Source organism: Necator americanus, chromosome III, assembly GCF_031761385.1.
Source record: "Necator americanus strain Aroian chromosome III, whole genome shotgun sequence".
In the NCBI taxonomy this organism is placed as follows: Eukaryota; Metazoa; Nematoda; class Chromadorea; order Rhabditida; family Ancylostomatidae; genus Necator; species Necator americanus.
In genome coordinates, this window is record NC_087373.1 from 7,638,476 (window position 1) to 7,663,879 (window position 25,404).

A 25,404-nucleotide genomic window follows, 5' to 3' on the forward strand; every position below is an offset into this window, starting at 1 on the left:
TCTAGAAATTATAATTAAATTCTAATTCGTGCCATTTCCATTCAACGCTCTCAAGCGAAGCAAGCGATTAAACATTACATGCGCCATTTGCATTTGGCTAAAAAAGACAAAAAAAAATGCTTAAAATAGAATAAAATTAAATGTGACTTCTTTGGATTTTAAGAAAAAAATATTAGCGCCTAGCTTTGAATTTTACCCCTAAAATGTTTCTAAAAACCATAATTAGATTGTTAGTCCTGTCCTTTTCACCTTACCTCACGGGAATCAAGCTTTCAAACATGGTATGCACTGTTTGTGTTTGGCTCAAAAAAAGTAAAAGTAAATAAAAAAAATAAAAAGCAAAAGAAAATAATAAAAATAAAAAGTAAGTAAAGGATTAAAATGGAAGAAAATCAGATGTGACTCCTCTGGATTTTAGAAGAAAGAAGAACTTAGCGCCTAGGTTTGAATTTTACTCCTAAAAACCATGATTAAAATTCCCAGATTTCAAGAAGAAATTGCTTAACGCTTAAATTTGAATTTTACTTCTAAGAATCACGTTCAAATTGCTAGTCCTGCCCTCTCGATCTCATCTCAAGCGAATCATGCTGTTAAACATGAACATGCGTCATTCAGCTAAAAAAAGACATTAAAAAAGGCTTAAAATAAAATAAAATTTCATGTGACTTCTTTGGATTTTAAGAAGAAGAGTATTAGCGCCCATTTTTGAATTTTACTCCTAAAAACTCCAACTAAATTGCAAGTCCTGTCCTCTCGATCTCATCTCATGGGAATCATGCTGTTAAACATGAACATGCGTCATTTGCGTGAAGTATCCGCTACCATATTTCATTGTCTTCATTCGCTCGACGACCACCGCCCGGCTGTTGATGTCCAGTGTCTTGATCACATACACCGAAACTCGTTAGCCGCTCGATCCCACTCTTACAACAATCTATCGGCTATGAAACAGGTGAACTCTTCATTCATTCTACTATTTCCTAGTAAAAATGACAATAAAACTAAAAATATGCTCGCTAAGCTTTGGTATTCATCTTGAAAAAGTAGTGTATCCATCTTGAAAAGTAGAAAGTAAAGGTAAAGTAAAAGTAGTAACCCACTGTAGTATCCATCTTGAAAAAGCTCCGTGTATGTGGAAGTAAAAAGTTATTATATAATTTCCTATCAAAAATAACAATAAAACTAAAGAAATGCTCACTAAGTTTCGGTATCCATCTTGAAAAAGTAGTGAATGAATTAGAGATTTAAAAAATCATTCGCGGAATTTTTCCCTAATATTCCTACTTTATTAGAGAAATCCAGATATAAAACATTTTCAGATATTTTTCCTCCTATTGGCTGGTCTTGCCGTAGCCGAAATTCAAGTGTCCGAGTCCTCATCTCTCGATTCTGAACCGTTGGTGAATCTTCCAGAAGAAGATGTACGAATCATACCTACACATATCGACATCGTCAAGTTGAGGTACGTTCAGTCACCGGAATTGTAATCGGCAAACATTTGATTACTATTTATTTTAGTTCAATACAAAATTTTTAACTAGTAATTAAATTACAAAAATTAGGAGAAAAAAACTTAACATTGACTTGAAAGTTTTTTTTTAATCAGGACGCAGGAAAAAACCAGAAAGTAATTCATACCTAATAGACTCCTTTATCTAGAGAGTGTTTGTTATTTTTCTTCAATTTCGAATACAAATTGATCGATAGGTGGAGAAGACGAAAATGAAACATTCCATGGAAGCAAAAGAATATTTATTTTCTATAATGTTTATCACAGAAATCAAAGTAAATAAAATAATAATAATAATAATAATAACAATAATAATAATAATAAATAGTCAACATAGTTGTGCAAACGCTTCCATACACTTGTGTCGATTTTGAAAAAAAGAAGAAAATGGAGGTGTAAAATATTGCGGATTTTTCTGCATAGCATTAATTGTACCGTACTACGATGACAAACGAAATTGACAATGTTGGGATCTCTCCACAGAAAGATGAAGTTAGGAATGTAACTCTCACACATATGAAAGTGACTGTGCTCAGTTCCTCCCCAATCGTCCTAAAAAATGGCATGGGAAAGAATTTCTGTATTGGAACTTTCCTACGAGGCACCTTATAACGCGCCACGTCCGGCATCTTCGAACTAGCGGACTCTAGCCAATGAAGTTTCCTCAGCAGACTGTTCAGGTAAAACTAATGGACAGGCTGCAGAGGGATAGAGCACGTATACAATGGTGGCGTTCTAAGGTGCCTCGTAGGGAAATTCGAACTAAATGACAGTTTCCCATGCCGTTTTTGAAGGGGATTGAGGGACTCAACTATGATAATGCTCATGCTCGATGTCTATATCGCTAATCAGACTTCGCGTAGATATCATAACATTTGTTTAATTTCGTGGTGCGTAACCTTTAAGAGACCTTAAATGGGTCCCGTAAACTTTTTGGCCAAGCTTCAGAGAAAAAAAGAATTGAAATGCAAGTAAGAGGAGATATCTTCAAGGAATATAACGACATGTCTGATTTTTTTTTCAACCACAAAAAAAGGGACAGCGCCAGGTTTCACTACAATGAACTATTTCCTGACTCTATACAAAACATTCCAACTCGATCAAATATGTTTTATTCTCATCTTCTTTTCTTTGTTGCACCATTGGTGTATATATGAATAAATAAATAAATAAATAGATAGATAAATAAATAAATAGACAAATAAATAAATAAATAAATAAAGCTCAAAAAACCGGCATTGAATTCGTTTCTAACACTGTTGCAATCTATGGGGAAAAAAGCTGCGCTGTTTTCTATGTGCAGTAGGAAACCTCGAGAAGATTTAGAGAAGTAGGCACCTTTTTTTCTCACAGTCACTGTGCACGTAGTTGCACTCCTATGGGAAAAAAAGATCTTATAAAAATACGGTATTAACCTGCATATCACATTATTGATCCCCACCTGAGAAAATGTTTTACGCTTTGTTTTTAATCGCCTGGATTTTTTTCGTTGTAAAAACAAAACAATTCAAAAAATTCGAATTACGAACAACGAATGCAAGTCTCTTATGACTAGGGAACTAAGGTATATAGCTTCCAAAACTCTTTTTACCTTACCTAATGGTCTCTATAGAAAAAAAATATAAAAATAAAGAATAATAAGAGGATAGAGAATAACTGGAGAATAGAGAATGAGAATATTTAAGAATAAAAAAAATTCTTTTCTCGTGAGATATTTCTCACTGATGACTTTTCTTTCCGCTGGATCTCTTTACTATGTAAACACGGTTGTTCTGTTACGTTTGCTCATCAATCCTTTGTCATGATAGTCCGCAAAACGGTTGTACGCGCATGCATTTTTTTAAAAAATAGATTTACTGAACAAATCATTTACTAAGTTTGAGATTTGAAAATTTGATTGATTTGATTTGAAAATGATTTGAAAATTTGATTTTATTTGAAAATTCCAAAGTAGAACCCATTCTCCTTTTTTTTGACAAACAAAAAAGGAAAATGAATAGAAGTATGAATAAGTCGTTCTTAAGACGACTCAGTAAGAAGAAGAGGGGTAGAAAGGTTATAGAGAGGAAACGGCTAGAATACAGTCAAATTGCTTAGATAATGGTTTTTGTACCATCTACTAGGCGAAAGAAAAGAGACAATAGATCAGTTCATGAGGATATGGGACGAGTCAAGAATTAAGGAGTAGTTGTAACTTTAGAAAAATGAACCAACTAAAAAAACAATAACAATAAAAAAACAACGTTGTTTGGTCTCCACGTACGAATTCGAGTAAATTTCCACAACTTAATGATTCACTGCATTTCTCTCTGAAAAAAAATACCGAATACGAGAATCTTAGTATTTATGATTTTTTTTCGACTTATAATTAATTATCGCCTAATGTTTTGGCTAATTCCCCTTGCTCAAAACTTGAAACAGTGAAATCGGAAGTCATTCATTCAGACAAAAAAATAAGATACGCTAAAAAAAAGATTCCAATTTAAATTCCATGTCTACCTTTAGATCTCGTAGTTGGAGATCGAAGTGGGAATCGTAGGTGGTAAAGGGAATAAAGTAATGAAACCACAGCTTTAAATAAGGACAATTACTCTTGTAGCCTTAACATCCAAAAATTAAGCCTCTTGTACATTTCTTGAGCTCGAGTCGTCCATTCTCCTTAGTTGATTGCTATTGGATGAAGAAAACTGAATTATAATCATAATTTTTTTTAGTAAAAAAACAAGACGGATTTCATTTACGTTTATTTTTTTACGATGCTCACTTTGCTTTCTCATTGCCTATCGCAGCTAACTCTCTTGAATTTTTTGTTTTTTGTTTTTTTTTGTTTTTTTTTCGAACAAACATGGTAAAGAAATGCAGTGATCATATACTGAAGAGTGGCAAGAAAATTTAAAGGCACCAAGCCACAAAATTCACGATGTTGGTATCTCTTCACGAAAAATTAGGATTGGTGGTATAGTAAGAACGTCATTATGCTGAATTACTTCTCAAGATACTTCTTGGGAAACGACAACCTCCCAGAACGAATTCCCCTACGACGCGCTTCGTTACGCACCATCTCTGCTGCCATGTCACGTCTGCCAGCTAGCGGACAATGACATGCTGACATTGTCTCTCGCGCTTGCTCGCAAATGCTGCACTGCGCACGCCTGCGCTCCTATACGTTGTTAGGTGCCTCGTAAGAAAATTCGATCGACAATTTCGTTCGTCAGGAGAATTGAGCGTAATCGCGCTCATGCACTGGTGAACTGCACCATAAACCTTATCTGTTTCGCGGAGGGTTCTCAATATCGTCAATTTCCTGGTATGCTAGGGGAGGTCACTGGGATATGCTACAGAAACTCAGCTGAAGTTTATATACGGAAAATTGGGATGTGGGACGTTAAGGTGTGAAGGATGTGCTTGATTAGGTAAGGAGCTGGAAAGAATCAGAAACAGAATTTTACAGATCAATTTCACAAGGAATAATCGTGAGAATAATTTAATGTTCGAAGAGAAACGGAGTTTTTATCGATTTAAAACATTGCAGCTCACAATATTTTTATAATAAACAATAGGTCCTATGACGATGTTTTTTTTTTAATTCTTAGGTATTTGGTAAGATAGCAATTTCCAGACTTTAAATTTAAAAAAAAATACTGTAAAAGGGCACCACAACTACATAATTATAATTATCATAAGACGGTAAAAAAATATAAAATAACAATTACACCACAATTCATATATCACGATATTCCAGGGAAGCCTACGCGACTGTGAACGCCGGCGAGCGATTCCTTCCTGCACCAAGTCGCTTGCCAATCGGTCTCCTCCAGGAGCAAAAACGCAAATAAAAGGAGCTCATTTTTATAATGTAATTGTGTAATTAGAACTAGTCCACTTCTACAACACCAAAATCTTAGGATTTTTTCCCATCTTGAAGTTGAGCCTTGGAACGATACTTGACGATCATTATTTGACATCGTTATGAACAATAGTTACGGTAGAGTCGACTTAGAAAAACCTAAAGGCTAGTGCAGTTGCGTAAGCGGTTGCGCTCGAAGTAGTTCGACGACGAAGCTAGCGGTCGCGATCGAGGTGGGACCGTTCTCATCTCGTACTGTACAATTGCAGCGAACGAGGGTCCCGCCCCGATAGCAACCGTTAGCCGCACCGCGCCTGTTCAGCCGCCTACGCAATTACACCAAACTTCAGGTCGTTTTCACCCGTGTTTATCTATTATCATGGTTTCCCGGATTAGAATTAGTTTTCTCGTTAGCATATGTCATCACGTATCATGCGAGCGTAGTGGCGCAACGTACATACGCACGACTGCTACGCAACGCATCCACCCTTGCGCACGTTGCCTCAGAACGTGCGAATTGTGACCGCACGTGTTCGCAACCGACCGATGCTAACAACGAGTCCAACATCGATTTGTAATCGCCATGTTAACCTGCTCGGAGGCGAAGCTTGAGGGGGAAATTTCCAAGAGATTTCTGGATTTGTGAATGTGCAATACTCACCCTGTACATGCATGTTTCTATGTTGTTACATGTAAATTGTAGAGCTTGTAATTTTCCACTTTTCTCTGAATAAATAAGAAGTCATTTAATAAAATCAATAAAAATTTTCCACGAGATTTTCTTTGCTGTGGGTAACGGTCAGATTGAAGAGTCCACCAAACACCATTAAACTAAATACATACATAAATTACCGTCAGTGGCAATCGCAGGAAAATTTTCTTCAACCTTGACAAAATGTGGGAATGGTCGGCGTAAGAGGAGAGCGATATACGAAAAATGAATAAAGAAAATTTAAAAATTGAGGTAGAATATGGAAAAGAGGCGTGTAGAAATACTGACAAGGTCAGAAATTAAAAATGACTTGAAGAGGATATTTTAACCGATTCTCGGGAATTTTTGGAAATTTCTTATCTTTTCATCCTAAAGAAGGAAGGGCTCTTTCCATGGCTCTGCCATTGATCGCCGCCGGTCTATACTTTCTTCTCAGTTTCTTTTCAGTCGTTTGCGTTTTTTTGCGTTCTGACCAAGCTTTTTATCTTTTTTTTTCAAATTTTGAGGAAAAAATTGGAATTGTACGCATTATAGGAACGATCACAGTTATTGTCTGAATCCATGCACCTATTTTTCAACAGAACAGTCATATAAGTTTGCACTTTTTCACTTCAAGGCAGGCAGAAACATCATGGATGCTCTGGAAATTACTTCGCCCCGATAAAATGTAAATAATAGAGCATTTGCACGTAGCGATATGTGCAATTTTGTCAAGATTGTTTAACTACAAACAAAAAGTGTTGCGCGCACTTGTGTGGCGAAATGGTAATGACACTGATCGAAGTGTCCTCATAAAAATATTACAGGAACACATAATATCAGCACTTTTCGGTCTTGTGAAGACTTTCAAGCGTGATCAGATGCGATGAGAACGCGAAATGAGATAGAAAATTTATTTCTAAGTCCTATTTTGCTGCTTGTTTCTCTTCCTTTAAAATCCCGAACAAAATAAATCGATCAAATCGATTTTACTAGCTCTGTTGGGAGTTTGACAAAAATTTCACCACTATCACATTCCATTCACTTTCCATCCGATCTATCTATATCTTACCGCAGCATTAATCCTTTTCACACAATACGTCCGACACGATATGTATCGTAATTTTTCTGCAATCCACGTTACCATTGAACCTTTCGAGTACTTTTACTCGGCAGGTAATCGGTCGGATTGAGAGCTTTACTCTGTGGACTCCCAGAAATTCACAGAAAAATTCTCCGATCAAGCCTGGCGCCTTCAAAAGTCGCAGCAGGCAAAAGTGGATTGAGGAAAGAAGAAAAAAACGAATTAAATACTAAGTAAGCTAAACGCAAAATACGGTCCAGAGCTCTAATAGAAGCCAATATAATAATAATAATAATAATAATAATAATAATAATAATAATAATAATAATAATAATAATAATAATTTCTAATAAATATATTCACGAAAAATCGTTCCCGTACCGACCTCCGTGCCTCATAGAGTCTGCGCAAAAGAATGTCTAACCGGTATGATAGGTCCTCACGTATATCATGCATATTGATACCATACTGTACTTCCAGTGCTGTTCCGCGTAACATTTTACTGAGAAATTTCTGCAGCTCCAAAAGACTTTTCTGAAAACTTTTGAAAATGGGAACATGAAAGCGAATGAGTTAAAAATTTGAGATATCTGCTTTAACCTGACCCTACTGTTCAACGACTTCCTAGACCGATTCATCGACTTCTTTCCCGCTTTGGATACCGCAGCGGAGAGTAGTCAAGGAGGCAATTTTTTATCCAAACCACATAGGACAATTCCTGATGATCATTCTGAAAAGCAATGACTATGATGTGAAACGTGAATGTAAAATGAATGAATTTAAATTTATGAATGTAAATTAATGAATGAATGTAAAAACATTGAAAGTGTACAAAAAAAGAGACACTAGACAGACAGTCAAAAACATTTAATTTTTTTCTTACTCGAATGAGTTGTTAGTGAAAAATAGTAGGGGAAATATTTTTTCAAGCTATTTGACTCCATTTATTGCGCTAAAACTCACACTGTTCAAAAGTAAAGGATTACTGTAAAGATCTGGAACAATTTCAATACAACGATCAAACCACCTACTGCTGCACGCACGATCCGCACGATCCGCACGATCGAAGGGGCTGCGAACGATGTGGTTAAATTCTTTCAAATCATAAATGAATGAGTGATTACTCATGTATGCATGTGACAAAGTTAGAAATTTTGTACCTACTCTATAAGTTAAAATGAGCTAAAAAGCCAAAAAGGTGAGGATTTTTCTCCGAAAACATTAAAAAATAAATATGAACATAGAAATAGGTAATTAACAAATAAATAATAAAGAAACATTTCCAAAAACACAAGCAAACAATTTTTATCCTCAAAAATATGCAAAGGTTTGCATACGAATGGTTAAGAAATACTAGCACAAGAATACAATCAAAGAGAAATAATTGGAAAAAAGAACAGATAAACACTGCAGAACATTTGGAATGATGTAGAGCAATTTTTACTACTCTATTTTAATTGATTTTCGCAAATGTTTCTTTTTATAGAAGTGACCTTCTAGGCAATAGGTTACTATGCACATCTGATATTAACTCTATCAGTTCGTAAGCTGAAGTTTGTAGAGTATAAAAAATCGAAAACCTTAAAAAAGAAGCCGAAAATGATTTCGAAAAAAAAACACAGAACTTTTTTCATGAAACTTGTGTAGCGTAAATTTTTCATTGTGTATTAACAGGAATTCAAATAAAATAACTCATGTTCGTTGCTGTTGTTCCTCTCCCTCATCTATTCAAAAAACCTCTTGAAAAATACAAAACGGTCGCACCGCTTTTAATCAATTTATTTACTATATTTATATTCTACTTATATTATGTGGAAACTCCTAAACCAATATCTGAAATCTCTCTTTTAAACAGTTATGCAAATTGAAAGGTTTTTTTTTTCAGAATTGAAGCAAGCCACTCCAAACATTTTTACTGTGTAGGGTTTTACTTATATGTAAAACTCTACACGTTACTGTTCACATACGCTATTTATTGACTTCATCTATGTCTTTTTATAGTTTGGTAACATTGTTACTGTACTTTAAACAATTGTGGGAAACACATTTTTTCCTCCCCATCAAGTTTTTGATACCAGTTATTAGGTTCATAATGTGGTAAAGGGTCATATACTGTTTGAAACCTCTTTTTTCTCCTGTACATATCAATCTCGCTCGATTTTATGAACCTCAATTGCACTATCAGACCACCCAAGGTCCAGATTTAGAGAAAAAGATAACTGAATTGACAAAAGTGAAGATTTTTGACGTTTCTCTCTCTATTTACCTTACCGTCTTTAATAAATCCAAAAGGGCTGCCAGAGTAGTTCGAGACATTTATGTTTTACAAGAAAAAAAAAGTGCAATCAACGAAAAAATAACGGTAGATGACAATTTTGTCAAGTCGAAACTTAACTATTTCGCCTAAAAAGGCATCAAAAATGGATGCATAAATACTTTTAAATCAGATTAAACTAGATTAATAAATGAAATTTTCCAGAAAAAAAACATTAATTGATTAATATATTGTTGACAAAGTTATTTTCATTGTTTTTAAAACTCGTGCTTATAGATAAGAATTGAAGAAAAGGACAGAAATCCATTTAATAGGTTGTTTGTCCGCAATAACATAAACTGTGGATCTTTACGTTACGATTACGTTTCATTGTTCTATAGGTGGATAGGTATTAGTTACTGATTAGCGCACTTCCTCAATGCTGCGGTGTGCCGAGGATTGCAAGCGCCAGTTTCTTCAGCGCCCTGGATTTCTGTTTGCCTCATCGAGTGGCTGTCGTCGGCTTGAGATGATGTCGATGTTTGCTGTCGGCGGTGATTGGATGAGATCTCACCGAAGCCGGACAACCTCCCTCGCATGCCCTCCCTTCACTCAACTCCTCCTTATTCTTTTCACACAGTCCCCATCAACGCTTCTTCCAGGTTCACCTTACCTATCTTATCACCACCATCATCATGGATTACGAAAATGATCCCGGATGGCAGTATTTGCGACGATCACGAGAGCAAGTGATGCAGGTGATTACTGGGGATAAACGTTCCAGCCTCAGCACTTTTTATTAAAATTAAAATTTGTAGTTCACCAATTCCAGGATCAAAGCAAAGCGTATGATTCAAAGAAAAATTGCTGGGTGCCGGATCCAGAAGAAGGCTACGTTGAGGCGATCATTACCAAAAGTTCGGGCGATAGTGTAACCGTAACCATAGGCCAAGGCAATGAGGTAAACGATTGTTCACTCATATTTCTCATCACTAAAGGAATTTCCGGAATGAACAACATGAACGCTTCTTTCTTTACAGAAAACCTTCAAAAAAGAGATGATCCAAGAGATGAATCCACCAAAATTCGAAAAAACTGAGGATATGTCAAATTTGACATTCCTTAACGACGCTTCTGTGCTACACAATCTTCGCTCTAGATATTCTTCTATGCTTATTTATGTGAGTTCCACGAACATTTCCCGGTTAATTTACATTAAGTTGCAAAAAAAAAGTTCTATAGCTCACTTTTTCTTTGGAAATTTGTAGAATATATTTTTTTTCCCCTGAAACACGTAAACAACTCTACAACTATGTACTCATTGGAATTCCATGGTAAGCTATCCGCGCGTACGTACGCGTAACATTTCTTTTTTCTTGCGTTTTGTTTGCTAATGTTGCGGAGGCGGACAGATCTTTGCTGTTCTCGAGAAAGCCCCCTCCCCTCCCGGAGTGCGTTTGCGATTATGTGTGAGGGAGATAAGCACATAGGAAGGGATCGAGATGTTAAGAGATTAATGGGATCTGGGTTACGGTAAAAACTTCTAAGGACCAGATAATTTAGCCGCTTAATTTTAACGTTTGGGAAGAGAGGCTGTGTCCTCGCTCCGACTTTTCCTAACGGCAGATAAGGTTTCCTGTGCGACCAAATGAGGTTTCCATTGACTACCGTACACCCGTCTCAGTATGGAAATCATTTGAAACATTGGGAAACCGGGAAGAATATCGTTATGACTCAACGAAAACTTTCACCTGTCATATCATTTCCGGCCTCAAACCTGTCCGATGGAAATTATCCAATCAATGCGTTTATTTGTTTAGACTTATTCCGGACTTTTCTGTGTGGTGATCAATCCCTACAAGCGGCTACCGATTTACACGGATTCCGTCGCTGCAATGTTTATGGGAAAACGAAGGTGAGTTAAAAATGCGATCTGATCGGGGGAAAAATTGGTATATGGTGCAATATTGCGTCCACGTATAAAATGGCCCAATTTTTAACCGCTTACGCACGATTATGAGTGCGTAGGACCACCAGAGGGCGCGCTTTGAGGGTCCCTGTTTGGAGATAAACGGGTGTCGGGCAAACGTATACGGTAGTGTCGCCGAAAACAAACATGTAGCAGCGGAAAATGACATGGAGATCTCGAATTTTCTAAATTCTACTGTATTTATTGTTCGTAGCCTAAGTATGAAATACTGTATTTTTAAAATAAAAAAGAAACTTCCCCAAGAAGATCTCACAAAGCTCCACTTGTATCTTTCTCAGCAATAATTGTAGGAAATACGTTTCCAAGAGGATTGCGCATCGTTCAACCTTTCTCTTCAGTCATCCTCCTCAAAATCCTGACAGTAATCCTCCATTTCTACAGTTAAAATTACCATGCACATCGGAAAACGTAATTCTTATAATATAGCGGCAATAAATCAAGCGCTTACAGTACCCACAAAACCATTAGAAGTACAGTAGCTTAACAATAACTATACAGAAAATCACAACTCAACAGAATCAACCCTCCTGATCATCACAAAATCGAATTCAGCGCGGATCTGTCCAGAAATTGATAAAAATTAAATCTAGGACGGAAATGCCACCACATTTGTTTGCTGTATCCGATGAAGCGTATCGTAATATGCTTATTAATAAAGAGAATCAATCCATGCTTATCACTGGTGAATCTGGAGCTGGAAAGACGGAAAACACAAAGAAGGTGAGAGCTCGATTAATTTCACCTTAAATCAATACCACTATTTCCTTAGAGTACTGTACATTCGCTACAGTTCTATGGGTGGTCGATTTCACAAAGGGGTCCCAAATAAAGAAATTGTTCTTCCCACATTTTAGGTAATTGCTTATTTCGCCGCCGTTGGTGCATCACAACAAGAGCAATTCGGCAAAAAAGAGGAAACCACGACGAAAAAGGTCACCCTGGAAGATCAAATCGTTCAAACCAATCCTGTTCTGGAAGCTTTTGGTCGGTCTCTTTTAATTTTAATAGAAATAAAGTTTTTTTTATGAATTCATTTAGTTGCATACAATTCTCTTGGCATGTGAAATAAATACGTCTGCCTAATCCATCTTTTTTTTTTCTCTCTCTCTCTCTAAATGCTGCTCTAACTACAGGAAATGCGAAGACGGTGCGAAACAACAACTCGTCCCGATTCGGAAAATTCATTCGAATCCATTTCTCCAACAAAGGACGAGTCGCCTCTTGTGATATCGAGCATTGTAAGTAAATTCCTGAATATAATTAAAAAGTACGAAAGGTTAATCAATCCGCTTGGGACCCGCCACCACCTTCACTTCACGTCGTCTGACTTGTGTTCATCCGAGGGACCGCAACGCGCCTGCAACAATTCGTTCACTTTCCCTACCTGGAAAGAAGTCTTTCTTTCCTCTGCTCTGCCCTAACAGGACGCTTATCGCAGCATTTAGACAAACAGATACACTATTCGATACTGTATGTGCTTGTATACTGTAGAAGACTGTAGGACCACTAGCCAACTCCTTTTATTCTTAGTGTAAAGATGGACGTTATCAGTTCAAAATAATGTGGGTAGGTTAGACAAAAGTAGGTATGACAGAAATTCGGGCGGTTGAAGATTATAGAGGTCTCCTCATCAGCCTATTCGACTAAAACTAATGGATAGCCTGCTGAAGAGAACGGCACTTGCATAGGGAGACTCGTTCTAACGTGCCTCGTAGGAACAAAAGCGGTTCCCACGCACCCTGAGTTACGGAATCCACTACCCGGACTCGAATGCTTTTGCTATGGTTTCCATACCACGTAATGGTCGCGATACGCTTCCTCTTGAAGCAGAATTTTAACTAATTTGTAATAATTTAGTAATTTTGGTGTAAGGAAGCTAAACGAATCCGCCATTCTCTTCTCATGCACTGACTAAAATATTCCCACTGCTTTATCAAACATATACAAATCTAAGAAACGTAAACGTGACTAAACGAAGGGAAGAATGATCAAAATTAGCACAGAAATCAACGAAAAATAAACGAATAATCTATCAGAATACATCAGAACACGTTACAGATCTTCTCGAAAAATCACGTGTGATCCGTCAAGCACCCGGTGAGCGTTGCTATCACATCTTCTATCAAGTATTTTCTGGACATCTGCCAAATCTGACGAAGGTCTGTCGTTTCATCGGACAACTGTAAATGGAATGGTAAAATGAATTTGTGAAAGATCTCAATTCCGTTTTCAGGAACTGTTACTCGACAAACCGGTCAAAGATTACTACTTTGTCGCTCAGGCTGAGCTGAAAATCGATGGAGTCAACGACAAGGCGAGCGATAAAGCATATAAACTCATACGAATTCATGTATTTAATGTCTTCACGGTTCCAGGAAGAATTCCAATTGACCGATGAGGCTTTCGACATTCTGAAGTTCAGCAACGAAGAGAAAATGAACTGTTATAAACTTGTATCCGCTATGATGCATATGGGTAACATGAAATTCAAGCAACGTCCACGTGAGGAACAGGCTGAACCGGATGGAACCGAAGGTTTGTTCGCGAGTTACAATCGTAATTCATTTCCTCCATATTTTCCCCCGTTTTTCAGATTTTTTCTCACCGTTACATTCTATTTCAGTTCTAAAAAAATATTCTGGGTGTTTTCCCGCGCAGTCTCTTCTGGAAATATCGTCAAAAAGAAACATTTCCATTCTTTTTCCGACGCATTCTCACCTTCCTCAAATTTTTGGATTTTTTCCGCAGCCTCTCCGCATCCTTCGCTCTTTCCTTTTTCCATCCCCGTCTACGCATCTCCTCGTCCCCAACTCGCTTCTCGAGTGGGACCCTCGCTCCCAACTCTTTTCTCGAGTGGGACAAGGATAGGAGCAATAATGACTTTTTTTAAGAAAATTAAAGTAAATCAACTTAAACATTGGATTACCAATAATTTGTAGGCGTAATTAATCAGAAATATATAGCACTTATTTGTAGAAGCCGAACTTGCGGCCACAATGTACGGTATTGATCCTGAGGAATTCCTGAAAGCCCTGACACGTCCACGTGTTAAAGTTGGAAATGAATGGGTCAACAAAGGACAAAATCTCGAGCAGGTTCAGCATCACACAATACAAATAAATACAAGAAAAAAATACAAACATACACAATAAACACAGTAACCGTTACAGTAATCCTCTAAAAAATTCCCATCCGGATATTCAGGTGAACTGGGGTACCGGCGCTATGGCTAAAGGTCTTTATTCACGTATTTTCAATTGGTTAGTGAAGAAATGTAATCAAACACTTGATCAAAAGGGAATATCTCGTGATTTCTTCATTGGTGTACTCGATATTGCTGGATTCGAAATCTTTGACGTGAGAAATTTTCATAAATTTTTGATACTCTTCGAACGCGTATAAAATGTCGAATTTCTTTCAGTTCAACTCTTTCGAGCAGTTATGGATTAACTTTGTGAATGAGAAACTGCAACAATTCTTCAATCATCACATGTTTGTGTTGGAACAGGAAGAATACGCTCGTGAGGGTATCCAGTGGACATTTATCGATTTCGGTTTGGATTTACAAGCTTGTATCGAGCTGATTGAAAAGGTACTCATGCACACAATTACAGTATAGTTTCAAATCCCAATTATTACAGTAACTAATTGCTCCACGATTCAAACAATTTATCGATTTTTAAGCCTCTCGGTATTATTTCAATGTTGGACGAAGAATGTATTGTGCCAAAGGCAACAGACGCTACTCTTGCTCAAAAACTGATCGAACAACATCTTGGCAAACATCCAAACTTTGAAAAACCAAAACCACCAAAGGGAAAACAGGCAAGCGACGCTACAAATTAATTCCACACGAAATTTCTATTCCAGAAAAGCAGGATGAAAAAAACGAACAACAAGCAGAATAACATCTCGTTCTTGTTTACCTCGTTTTTTTTTTCTTCCAGGCTGAAGCTCATTTTGCTATGAGACATTATGCTGGTACCGTACGATATAATGTAACAAATTGGCTTGAGAAGAATAAGGATCCTCTTAACGATACCGTTGTACAAGTAATGAAACAATCGAAAAAGAATACGCTATTGGTTGAAGTCTGGCAGGATTACACGACTCAAGAAGAAGCTGCCGCTGCTACGAAAGGTTTTTCTAGCACTACGTATATCAGATGGAGATTTCTGATTTCTCTTTCTTAGCAGGTGGTGAACGAAAGAAAGGAAAATCCGGTTCATTCATGACCGTATCCATGTTGTATCGTGAATCGTTGAATAATCTGATGAATATGTTGAACAAAACACATCCACATTTCATTCGTTGTATTATTCCTAACGAGAAGAAACAGTCAGGTAAGTGACACACAAAAAAAAATCCTTAAAGACATCACCCCACGAATCCGAGGTGGTACGGACTTCAGGTGGAGTATTCGTATACGGGATGGGAGACTATGGAGAGGTGGGCGATTCCGTCCATTTCATCCGAATTGCCGTAAAAACGGCCCCGAAGATACGACTTCGGGAGTTCTGAGTTCACTATTTTCTACAAGGAGTTCGACTGGAGCGCGCCAGCCTTATGCGCCAGCCGTATATGAATACTCCACCTGAAATCCGTGCCACCTCAGATTCGTGGGGTGATGCTTTTAATCTTATCCTCTCCGAGGTTATAGCTCAGATAGCAAAAGTAACCCGCTTTGCACCGTTTTTTCCCCGTCGTATACTATCTTTTCAGGAGTTATCGATGCCGGTTTGGTGCTGAATCAGCTAACTTGTAACGGTGTGCTTGAAGGTATTCGTATCTGTCGTAAAGGTTTCCCTAATCGTACGCTCCATCCTGATTTCGTGCAACGATATGCTATATTGGCCGCTGATGAGGCTCTTATCGGAAAAGAAGATCCTAAGGTGAACTCAGGAAGTTTTTTTCCCCATTTTTAAGCGTAAGTAGTCCATAGCTAACCGCCTATTTAAGCAAGGAGCCACAGCAATGTTGGATCGACTCGTAAAAGAGAAGAAACTTATGGAAGACAATTTCCGCGTTGGTATCACCAAAGTCTTCTTCAAGGTACGGATACGGTAACAATACACAGAGGGCTTATTATTATACTTACGGGTGCCGCATTTATGTTTACTCGACTGATTGCGATGCGCATTTGATTGGGGACATGGTCGGGGACAGCACATGTACGAATTGCTGCGGTCGCGTCGCGGTTGCCCACCTAAACAAAATCACAAGCGAGTAAAAACCCTTTTCTACGCGTTCAAACTACAAGGATCAAACGACGGTTTTGAACATTTAGGTATACGAGGATTACAGACAAAACAATAAAGAAGCCACTAATAGAAAATGTATAAACGCCAGAACGCCCGAATCCGGAAGATACGGATTCGGGCGTTCTGGCGTACTTTCTTCTACAAAGAGTTCGACTGGAGCGTGCCAGCCTTGTGCGGGGCCGCATCTTCCGGGCCGTTTTTTTACGGCAATTAGGAAGAAATGAACGGAATCACTCTCCTTTCCATAATCTACTATCCCTTATAAGAATACTCCATCTGAAATCTGCACCACCTCAGATTCGTGGGGTGATGCCTTTAAAGCAATCCATTCAGTGACTTTGCCAAGAAATTCGAGATGAATACCTCGAGCAGACAGACTTAGTGAAACAGACACGATTTGAAACACACAACAAATGAGCTGGTTGATCGCTAGATGTGCTCTCTGCAGGCCTATTAGGAAATATGCGCTTCCATAGACCCCAAAGTGAGTCGGATTACGTATTATGGTCTTAGGTGCAATAGGGAGGAGCCGGACCCTCCCCATATGAAAGAGGTCTAGCTCATTGGGTGCAGCTCTAGTGATAAGGATCCCTTTGCCAACCGTCCAGAAGTGAAGAAGGTCCCTTCGTCAACTGTCCAAAACTTAAGGGGATCGAACCATCGGCTCCGACTATCGCATGTATGATTACGGTTATGGGAAAAGTTATGGGAAATCTAGCGGAGTTGAAAGGTCTGATGTGGATCATTCTCTAACATTTTCCTCTCCTAGTCCAAACAATGTACAAAAAACCATTCTAAGGACCAGCACAGCAAGATTGATCCTATAAACTTCGGATTCCGCAACGAATCTGATGTCAGCATAGGAGGAGTCCATAACAGCAGAGTCTACAGCAGACATAAAATAGATATTTAGCGATTCGTTGCGTAAGATCATAACATCTCAGGACTTTTGCACCATCCAAAAAAAAAAGGAACATGCCCTCATCCAGGTTCTGTAAAGCAGATTTCCATTCGGAAACGTTCATGAGAATGATTATGAATATACCCAGATGAATATCCCATCAACGCTTGGCTAATTTTTTTTAGATGAGCTAGATTTTTTTCTGAATTAATTGTATTTATTAGTACTTTAACGGCATAAATATTACAGGCGGGTATTGTCGCACATCTTGAAGATCAACGTGATGTCCGCCTTGCTGAGCTTATCACAGGATTCCAGGCTCAGATCAGATGGTTCTATAGGCTGGTCTGTTCTTTTTTTTTTAATTTTCGAACCAAATAAGTATAGGAGACAATTCTTCTCGTTTTAGATCGACAAGAAACGACGAGTTGAACAAGTTGAGGCTACGAAAGTTCTGCAGAGAAATGTCCGCAATTGGGCTATGCTACGTACATGGTCATGGTTCAAACTATATGGCAAAGTAAACTCAGTGTTCATTTAGACAAACAGATTTGAAAAATTCTGCTAATTGCGGCTCTGTTTAGGTCAAGCCACTTATCCAATCTGGTAAGATCGAGGAACAGTATGAGAAATTGCAAGAAACCGTTTCTGCGCTGAAAGACTCGTTGCAACAACAAGAGGAGATGAAATTGGCGATTGAGGCGAATGCGGAACGAGTTCAGAAGGAGATCTCAGAACTGTTGACTCAGTTGGAGGCAACTCGTGGAAGTAACACGGTAAACCACGAAACTAAGCATCGAGCAACAAATATATTAATTAACGCTACGAGGGAAAATAAGAGAATTCGATTTTTTAAAGGAAATCGAAGAGCGCATGACGATGATGAACGAACAAAAAAGTACACTCGAAGGAAAGGTGGCCGAAGCGAGTGCTAAACTTGAAGCCGAGGAAGCAGCTGCAGCTGAGTTGACGAAGGAGAAGAAACGATATGAAGCCGAATGTGCAGAGCTTAAAAAGAGTTGTCAGGTATGTTTTTCGGGAATTTGAAAGAAAAAAGAAAAAAATTGAAAAAATGAGATAAAAGTCGTCAATCGAGCCTCTAATCTCAGGATGTGGAACTCACATTGCGTAAGAGTGAAGCCGAGAAACAGGCGAAGGAGCATCAAATCCGTTCACTTCAAGATGAAATGCATCAACAGGATGAGGCTATTGCTAAGCTGCATAAGGAACGTAAAAATCAGGAAGAGTCGAATAAGTTAGTACTTTTTGCAACCGAATCGGTGTGCTATTCCACTATTATCCGGTTTTTTTTTCTCATCAGGAAACTAACCGAAGACTTCCGTGCTGCCGAAGAACAGAATATGGCCTCGAATAAGCTCAAGGCAAAACTTATGCAAACTCTTGAAGATTCAGAAGCTACACTTGAACGCGAGAAGAGAAACCGCGCTGATATGGATAAGGTTAGTGCAGGCGACGAAGAAATTTTCCCTCTCAATCTTTGAGATTTTTCAGAATTCAAACGTTGAAATGCCATTTTTCCCGTAGAATGTCATGTTTTTCAGGCAAGAAGAAAGGCAGAAGGTGACTTGAAAATCGCTCAAGAAGAATTGGACGAACTGTCCAAAGCGAAGAGTGATGTGGAGAATAGCCTTCGACGTAAAGAAACCGAATTACACAATCTTAGCATGAAACTTGAGGATGAACAAGGTGCGGTTGCAAAGCTCCAGAAATCAATCCAGCAAGATGAAGCGAAGATGAAGGACATGAACGATCAACTAGCCGACGAGAAGGTATAGTCGGCTTTGGGGGAGTCATCGTCTCAGCACTTAACACGAAATAATCCATGATTTCCATTGACAGGAAGCTCGTCAACGTGCCGACAGGGCCCGATCCGAACAACAAGCCGAGTTTGATGACCTTACCGATCAGCTTGACGAGCATGCACGTGCCACAGCTGCTCAAATTGAGCTGGGCAAGAAGAAGGTACGGGAAAGAACGAGATGAATTTTACCACGTTACGTGACATTTTTCAGGACACTGAGGTCGCAAAACTGCGTCGGGACCTCGAAGAAGCTGGACTTAAATTCGGCGAACAGCTTACTACATTGAAAAAGAAGGGAGCCGATGCCGTACAAGAATTGTCGGACCAGGTTGAACAACTACAGAAACAGAAGATAAAGGCGGAAAAAGAGAAGGCACAAATGCAACGTGAATTCGATGAAGCCTCCAACGCCCTCGATCAGGAGGCTAAAGGACGTGCTGAACAGGAACGTATTGCTAAGCAACATGAGGTATGGTCGGCCGTCTATTGCATTTTTTAAGAAAATTTTCTGAGTTTTCCATGAAAATTCCCACTTACAGGTGCTGCTTCTCGAACTACGCCTTAAATGTGACGAACAAACGCGTCAGCTACAAGATTTCGTTTCGGGTAAGTCCCGTCTCAATTCCGAGAACGCGGACCTTGCTCGTCAAGTTGAAGAGCTTGAGGGTAAGATCCAAGCCGCAACACGTCTGAAGATACAATTCTCAAACGAACTGGATCAAACTCGCCGAACAGCTGAGGAGGAAAGTCGCGAACGACAAAATCTTAACAATCTGTCGAAGAATCTTACTCGTGAACTCGAACAATTACGTGAATCGATCGAAGATGAAGTGGCCGGAAAAGCGGAATCGAATCGTCAACTGCAGAAGGCTCAGCTGGAATTGGATCAATGGAGAACCAAATTCGAGACCGAGGGACTCATTGGTGCCGAAGAATTCGACGAAGTGAAGAAACGTCAAAATTCGAAGACTAGCGATCTTCAAGATGCGCTGGATGCTAGCCACGCCAAGATTGTCGCCTTGGAAAATGCACGCAGCCGGTAAATTAATTTTTTCAAAAAGATGTTATGAGATTAGCAGCCCCTACATAACTTTTTTGTTGAATACTTGAAGGTATTTCTATGTTAGAAGTACTCAAAATTACGTGGAACACAAATTTCTGTTCAGTTTGACAGCTGAAGCTGACACTAATCGCCTTGAAGCAGAACATCACGCTCAAGTTGTTGCTTCTCTTGAAAAGAAACAGAAAGCATTCGACAAGGTTATCGATGAATGGAAAAAGAAGGTTTGAGGATATTAAAACAAAAACGTGCCGCTTCTGAAGATGTAACCGTCACGAATTAAGGTGGACGAACTATATCTGGAGCTTGACTCTGCACAGCGTGATTCACGCCAACTTTCTGGAGAAGCTCATAAACTCCGCGGCCACCACGATGCTCTTGTCGACCAAGTAGAAGGATTAAAACGAGAAAATGCGTCGCTTGCCGCTGAGGTAGAGGTTTAGCAAAACCTAGTTATCATTCCTATTTAAAAACCTTTAACAATTCTCAGGCCAAAGATCTAACCGAACAACTAGGCGAAGGTGGTCGAGCAGCGCACCAGCTTTCCAAAAATCTACGCCGATACGAAATGGAGAAGGACGAACTGCAACGCGGTCTTGACGAGGCCGAGGTAGGGATATCGGGTGTTGTCAGAACAAAACAATAGCTGAAACTTTCTTTCCAGGCTTCCCTTGAAGCTGAGGAGAGCAAATCGCTCAGATGCCAGATTGAAGTAGCACAAATTCGTGCCGAAATTGAAAAACGTATCGCCGAAAAAGAAGAAGAGTTTGAGAACTCACGTAAGGTTCACCAACAAACAATTGATAGCATCCAGGTAAACTCAAAACTTAATTAGTAACGTTGCAATAACTAAAATTAACTCAATGTATTCATATAGGCCACTTTGGAATCGGAAGCTAAAGCGAAATCCGAGCTATTCCGTGTGAAAAAGAAGCTCGAAGCTGATATTAACGAACTCGAAATCGCTCTCGATCATGCGAATCGTGCTAATGAAGATGCGCAGAAGAATGTCAAGTTCGTAATGAGTTGCACTGTTTGAAGTTATAGAACGATATGGAGGTGAATGCACTTATGTTTGCCTGAGTGACTGCAGTGAGTCCGCAGTAACCTACGCATCAACGTACAATTCCTATCCTTTCTGCTCCAGAAAACCACGGCAGTTCAGGCAAACATAAATGCAGGAGGCTATAGATATTTCATATGGTGCCCTGAGGAAAGAAACATTCTGAACTTCTCAAACGCAACTAAACTTTTCAGGAGATACATGGATCAGATGAGGGAATTACAGCAGACGATCGATGAAGAACAGAAAAGACGCGAGGAATTCAGGTAAGAGTAGATGCGACCAAAGATTCTAATCGACAAAAATGTCAAATTAAGGGAGCTTCTGTTAACATCTGAACGCAAACTCGCAGCTGCCAAACAAGAGCAAGAAGAGCTAGTTGTGAAACTCGAAGCTGTGAGTTGAATGCTTAGGAAAAGTCGTTTTTCTTTTGTGGTCTCAAAGTATCGATGTCTTGCAAGCGGATTGTTTTTTTTCCCTTTTTGGAGAAAAAATCATTCGGTTATCGAACACTAAGGTATAGCTGTTATACAAAAAATCTTTTGAACAACTGACTACACGAATGTTAACTTATTTTGAGTTCGTTGCCGAAAGAACAATCTGGAGAGATTTTAGATCGAACGTGCTCGTCACGTAGTCGCACAGTCCGTTAAAGAGCTACAAGAACAAAACAACGAACTCAATTCTCAGAATGTTGGTCTGGCTACCGTGAAAAGTCAGCTGGACAACGAGATGACGCTTCTCAAGGTGAACTGAACAAAATTCTGAAAAAAAAGAAAGAAGAAGAAAGAAAAAAGATAGTTCTGATTTAGCACATTTATACCTGATCTATTAGAAGAGTCAAAATTCAGAGCGACATCGCTGAGGCTCAAATGGAACTAACAGCGTCGGAAGACAGAGGACGACGTGCAGCTGCTGATGCCGCCAAGATGGCCGAAGAACTACGAAACGAACAAGAGCGTTCACTACAATTCGAACGAGCGAAAAAACAACTCGAAAGCCAAGTTAAGGTAAGTAACATTGCATTATTTTTAACAAAATTGAGAAGTGTTAGATCGACTAAGTAGAGAAAACGTAAAACTTCTAAGAAGAACATGGTAATAAGTTCTCAAGATGACCGAAAAATGCCGACTAGAAAGGATGTTTCCACAACAGTTATGTAGAAAATAACTGCAATGACACCATATGTCAAATTATTCACCCTCATCATTCTCATTCTTTCAAGGATATGCAAGAACGAGCAGATGCAGCTGAGGCTGCGGTGATGAAAGGTGGCGCTAAGGCGATAATGAAAGCAGAAACACGTCTGAAGACGCTACAGACCAACCTTGAAGGAGAAACACGCCGTGCTACAGAAGCAGCCAAGTCTTTGGCAAGAGCCGATCGTAGAGTTCGAGAACTCGAATTCCAGGTAACTTGATGATACGAGTCGACAATAACTGTAACAATACGCATTGAATGAAAATTTTCTTTAGGTGGCTGAGGATAAGAAGAACTATGACAAACTTCAAGAATTGGTGGAGAAACTAACACTGAAGCTGAAGGGTCAGAAAAAGCAACTTGACGAAGCGGTATGGTTGCGATTTACTTAGTTTTGAAGTTGTTCTGTATTGAAAAATGATGTTGATGTGCTAGTAAGGGTCCCTCCTCGACCCTAGACTTTAGCCGCTATGCTCCGCTTCGAACGCACGAAGCTTCACGCCGTTCTAACCCGACTATAGTAGTGTTTGCCTGAGATCACAAAAAGGTGACATTCGAGTGCACTTTTGAGGGACTAGAGCTGTGTCAAAGCGCGTGCGATTCTCGACTTACTAGATAATTCGTATTCGGATAAACTTGAACCACTGGACTTTCGTTTTTGTCCCGTTTTCGACCGAGCAACGAGAAAATAACGGATATATTGACAATTAATGTAGAAAATGTGAATATTTGATGAACATGCTGTTAATCCTTTTCGTCAAAAAGTATTGAAAATGAAACAAAAAAGAAAAAAAAACAGAGAAAAGAAAAAAGAACAATGAGTAAATAAGACAAAATATAGTAAAGTCAAAACGACATGAAGCACTATGCTGTTGCGTAAGCGGTTGCCATTGAAGCGGCGCGGTGGAGGTAGCGGTTTTAATCGGAGTGGGACCATCGCGAACTGCTGCAATGAACGGTGGTAGAAAAGGTCCTCACTCGATCCAAGCCGGTGCAATCCACCGCACCGCTTCGAGCGCAGCGGCGTACGCAACTGCACTGCGCTTCATGTCGCTTTGACACTACTAAACTCGCACGGACTGTTCATTCATGCCCACAGGAAATTTCAACTCTGAGTATTCAAGCTTAACTCAAGGAATTTGAGTCGTAGCTTAACACAAATCGTACGCACTTTTTTCAGGAGGAGCAAGCAAACAGTCATTTGTCGAAATATCGTACCGTGCAGATGGCGCTGGAGACGGCTGAAGAACGAGCTGATTCCGCCGAACAATGTCTCGTCCGTATTAGATCACGTACTCGTGTAGTCCCTGAACAGAAGCAGAAGAACGGACAATGAAGATGTTACAGTTTGGCGGTTTCTCGCCGGAGGGGCACGTTCTAGTTTATTCTAACCCTCGAATAAATTTAAAAGAATGATTTGTTTTAGGACTAGTAATAAAATTGTTGTAAGAAACGTTCCAAAAAGCCATTCAATGTTTGATGGATGCAAGCGCAATGCTCTGCCCAACACCCAACATTGATTGACAGAAAAACAAGAGGTTCTGGATCTATTTCAGTCTTCTTTTCTTCCAGCCGATTTCTCGGTTAATTATGGCCTAGACAGTGATATGAGTCCATAATTTATGTGCATTGGCTGTAAAAATATCTCTCCCCCCCCCCCCCCCTCCCGAAAAAAAAACTAGGGGAACGAATCTCGAGGTTTCTATACCCTTGGATAAGACTAGTTCTTCGCCATTGAGTCGAAGGCAATCCTACTTTTCCGAAACGGTGTCCGAATCGTAGTTTTTACCAGTTCTTTCGAATTTGATTGGAAATGTAAGATGTGTCTAGAGGGGAAACCGCTCCTCAATGTGTTTTCATTGCACGTGGATTAGCAAGAAGTACAAAATCTTAATGAAAAACAGTTCGGTGGAAAACTTGCGATCGCCGACATTCGTTTTGTCCATGCTCGTGTTTTTTACCTTTTGGAATAATTGCGCCCTGTGGGACACTTGTTTAACGTCCCTTCGAATGTCAACCAGACCAATTGGGTCTCCATGGCAATGTGTTCGCAGTTCAACAAAAGCACCACTTTATAACAGAATTGTTGGCGAGACATTGCACCATAAACCGGAGGGTCCTGAGCGGATCGTGACTATGTAACAAAATTTAGTTCCTGGAAATCTGAATAAGACACTAACAAATTGACGACAATACAACTCACGAATGGGTTGTATGCATATAGATGTTATGGGAATATACATAGCAACTATAGCAATATGCACAAAAGATAGAGAACGTGAGGAATCATTAAAACTAGCTATAATTTAAATGGTGACACGAGATCGAAACCCAACACCCAATCTCGAACTAGAAATGAAACAGTGAGGACCCCAGATGAAGATAAAATTCCCAAGCTTATCCCCGTTGTCTTCGAATCCTTAACTGTTGCGAAAAACCGGGTTCTTTTGCGGGCACAATTGCAAGATGATGTTGTATTAGTGAATATCTCGAACGACAGCATCAAGTGACAGTTGGTTCATGGTATGATTCGATCGATAAATTGGTACCAGACTTGTCTGGGAGGATAAAAACACTGACTTGACACATCGGCTAGCCACCGCAAGTCATTGTACAGGCCAGTTACACGTTCGTAAAATGATTCTGAATTGAAGTGAACGTAGGGGCGCATCCCAAGCGGATAGATTAACGCCAGAAACTTTATATTTTATCCTTTATATC

General features: G+C 39.2%; 2 protein-coding genes across 3 annotated transcripts; both read left to right on the forward strand.

Annotated features, from left to right (window-relative positions):
• Positions 1-766: 766 nt before the first annotated feature.
• On the forward strand, positions 767-5,346 carry RB195_008882 (uncharacterized protein; the record flags this gene model as incomplete). Of its 2 annotated transcripts, none has more annotated exons than XM_064195609.1 (3): positions 767-952; positions 1,320-1,462; positions 5,253-5,346. In XM_064195609.1, the coding sequence occupies 3 exons, from the start codon at positions 767-769 to the stop codon at positions 5,344-5,346; spliced, it is 423 nt and encodes a 140-aa protein (XP_064046754.1). The 2 variants fall into 2 exon arrangements, with proteins under 2 accessions (XP_064046754.1, XP_064046755.1); XM_064195610.1 differs by having other exon boundaries at positions 788-952.
• A 4,735-nt stretch (positions 5,347-10,081) lies between these two features.
• RB195_008883 (uncharacterized protein) lies at positions 10,082-24,019 on the forward strand (the record flags this gene model as incomplete). The annotated part of the gene is made up of 40 exons (XM_064195611.1): positions 10,082-10,144; positions 10,219-10,347; positions 10,427-10,567; positions 11,207-11,301; positions 11,967-12,096; positions 12,231-12,360; positions 12,510-12,614; positions 13,435-13,535; positions 13,610-13,690; positions 13,752-13,911; positions 14,353-14,471; positions 14,581-14,733; positions 14,798-14,968; positions 15,061-15,201; positions 15,324-15,516; positions 15,573-15,719; positions 16,099-16,268; positions 16,336-16,428; positions 17,788-17,883; positions 17,948-18,058; positions 18,123-18,314; positions 18,397-18,564; positions 18,648-18,793; positions 18,860-18,998; positions 19,101-19,328; positions 19,399-19,521; positions 19,572-19,829; positions 19,900-20,399; positions 20,527-20,644; positions 20,705-20,851; positions 20,911-21,030; positions 21,085-21,234; positions 21,298-21,434; positions 21,678-21,749; positions 21,801-21,879; positions 22,099-22,230; positions 22,335-22,493; positions 22,709-22,894; positions 22,959-23,054; positions 23,864-24,019. The coding sequence occupies 40 exons, from the start codon at positions 10,082-10,084 to the stop codon at positions 24,017-24,019; spliced, it is 5,835 nt and encodes a 1,944-aa protein (XP_064046756.1).
• Between the last annotated feature and the right edge of the window lie 1,385 nt (positions 24,020-25,404).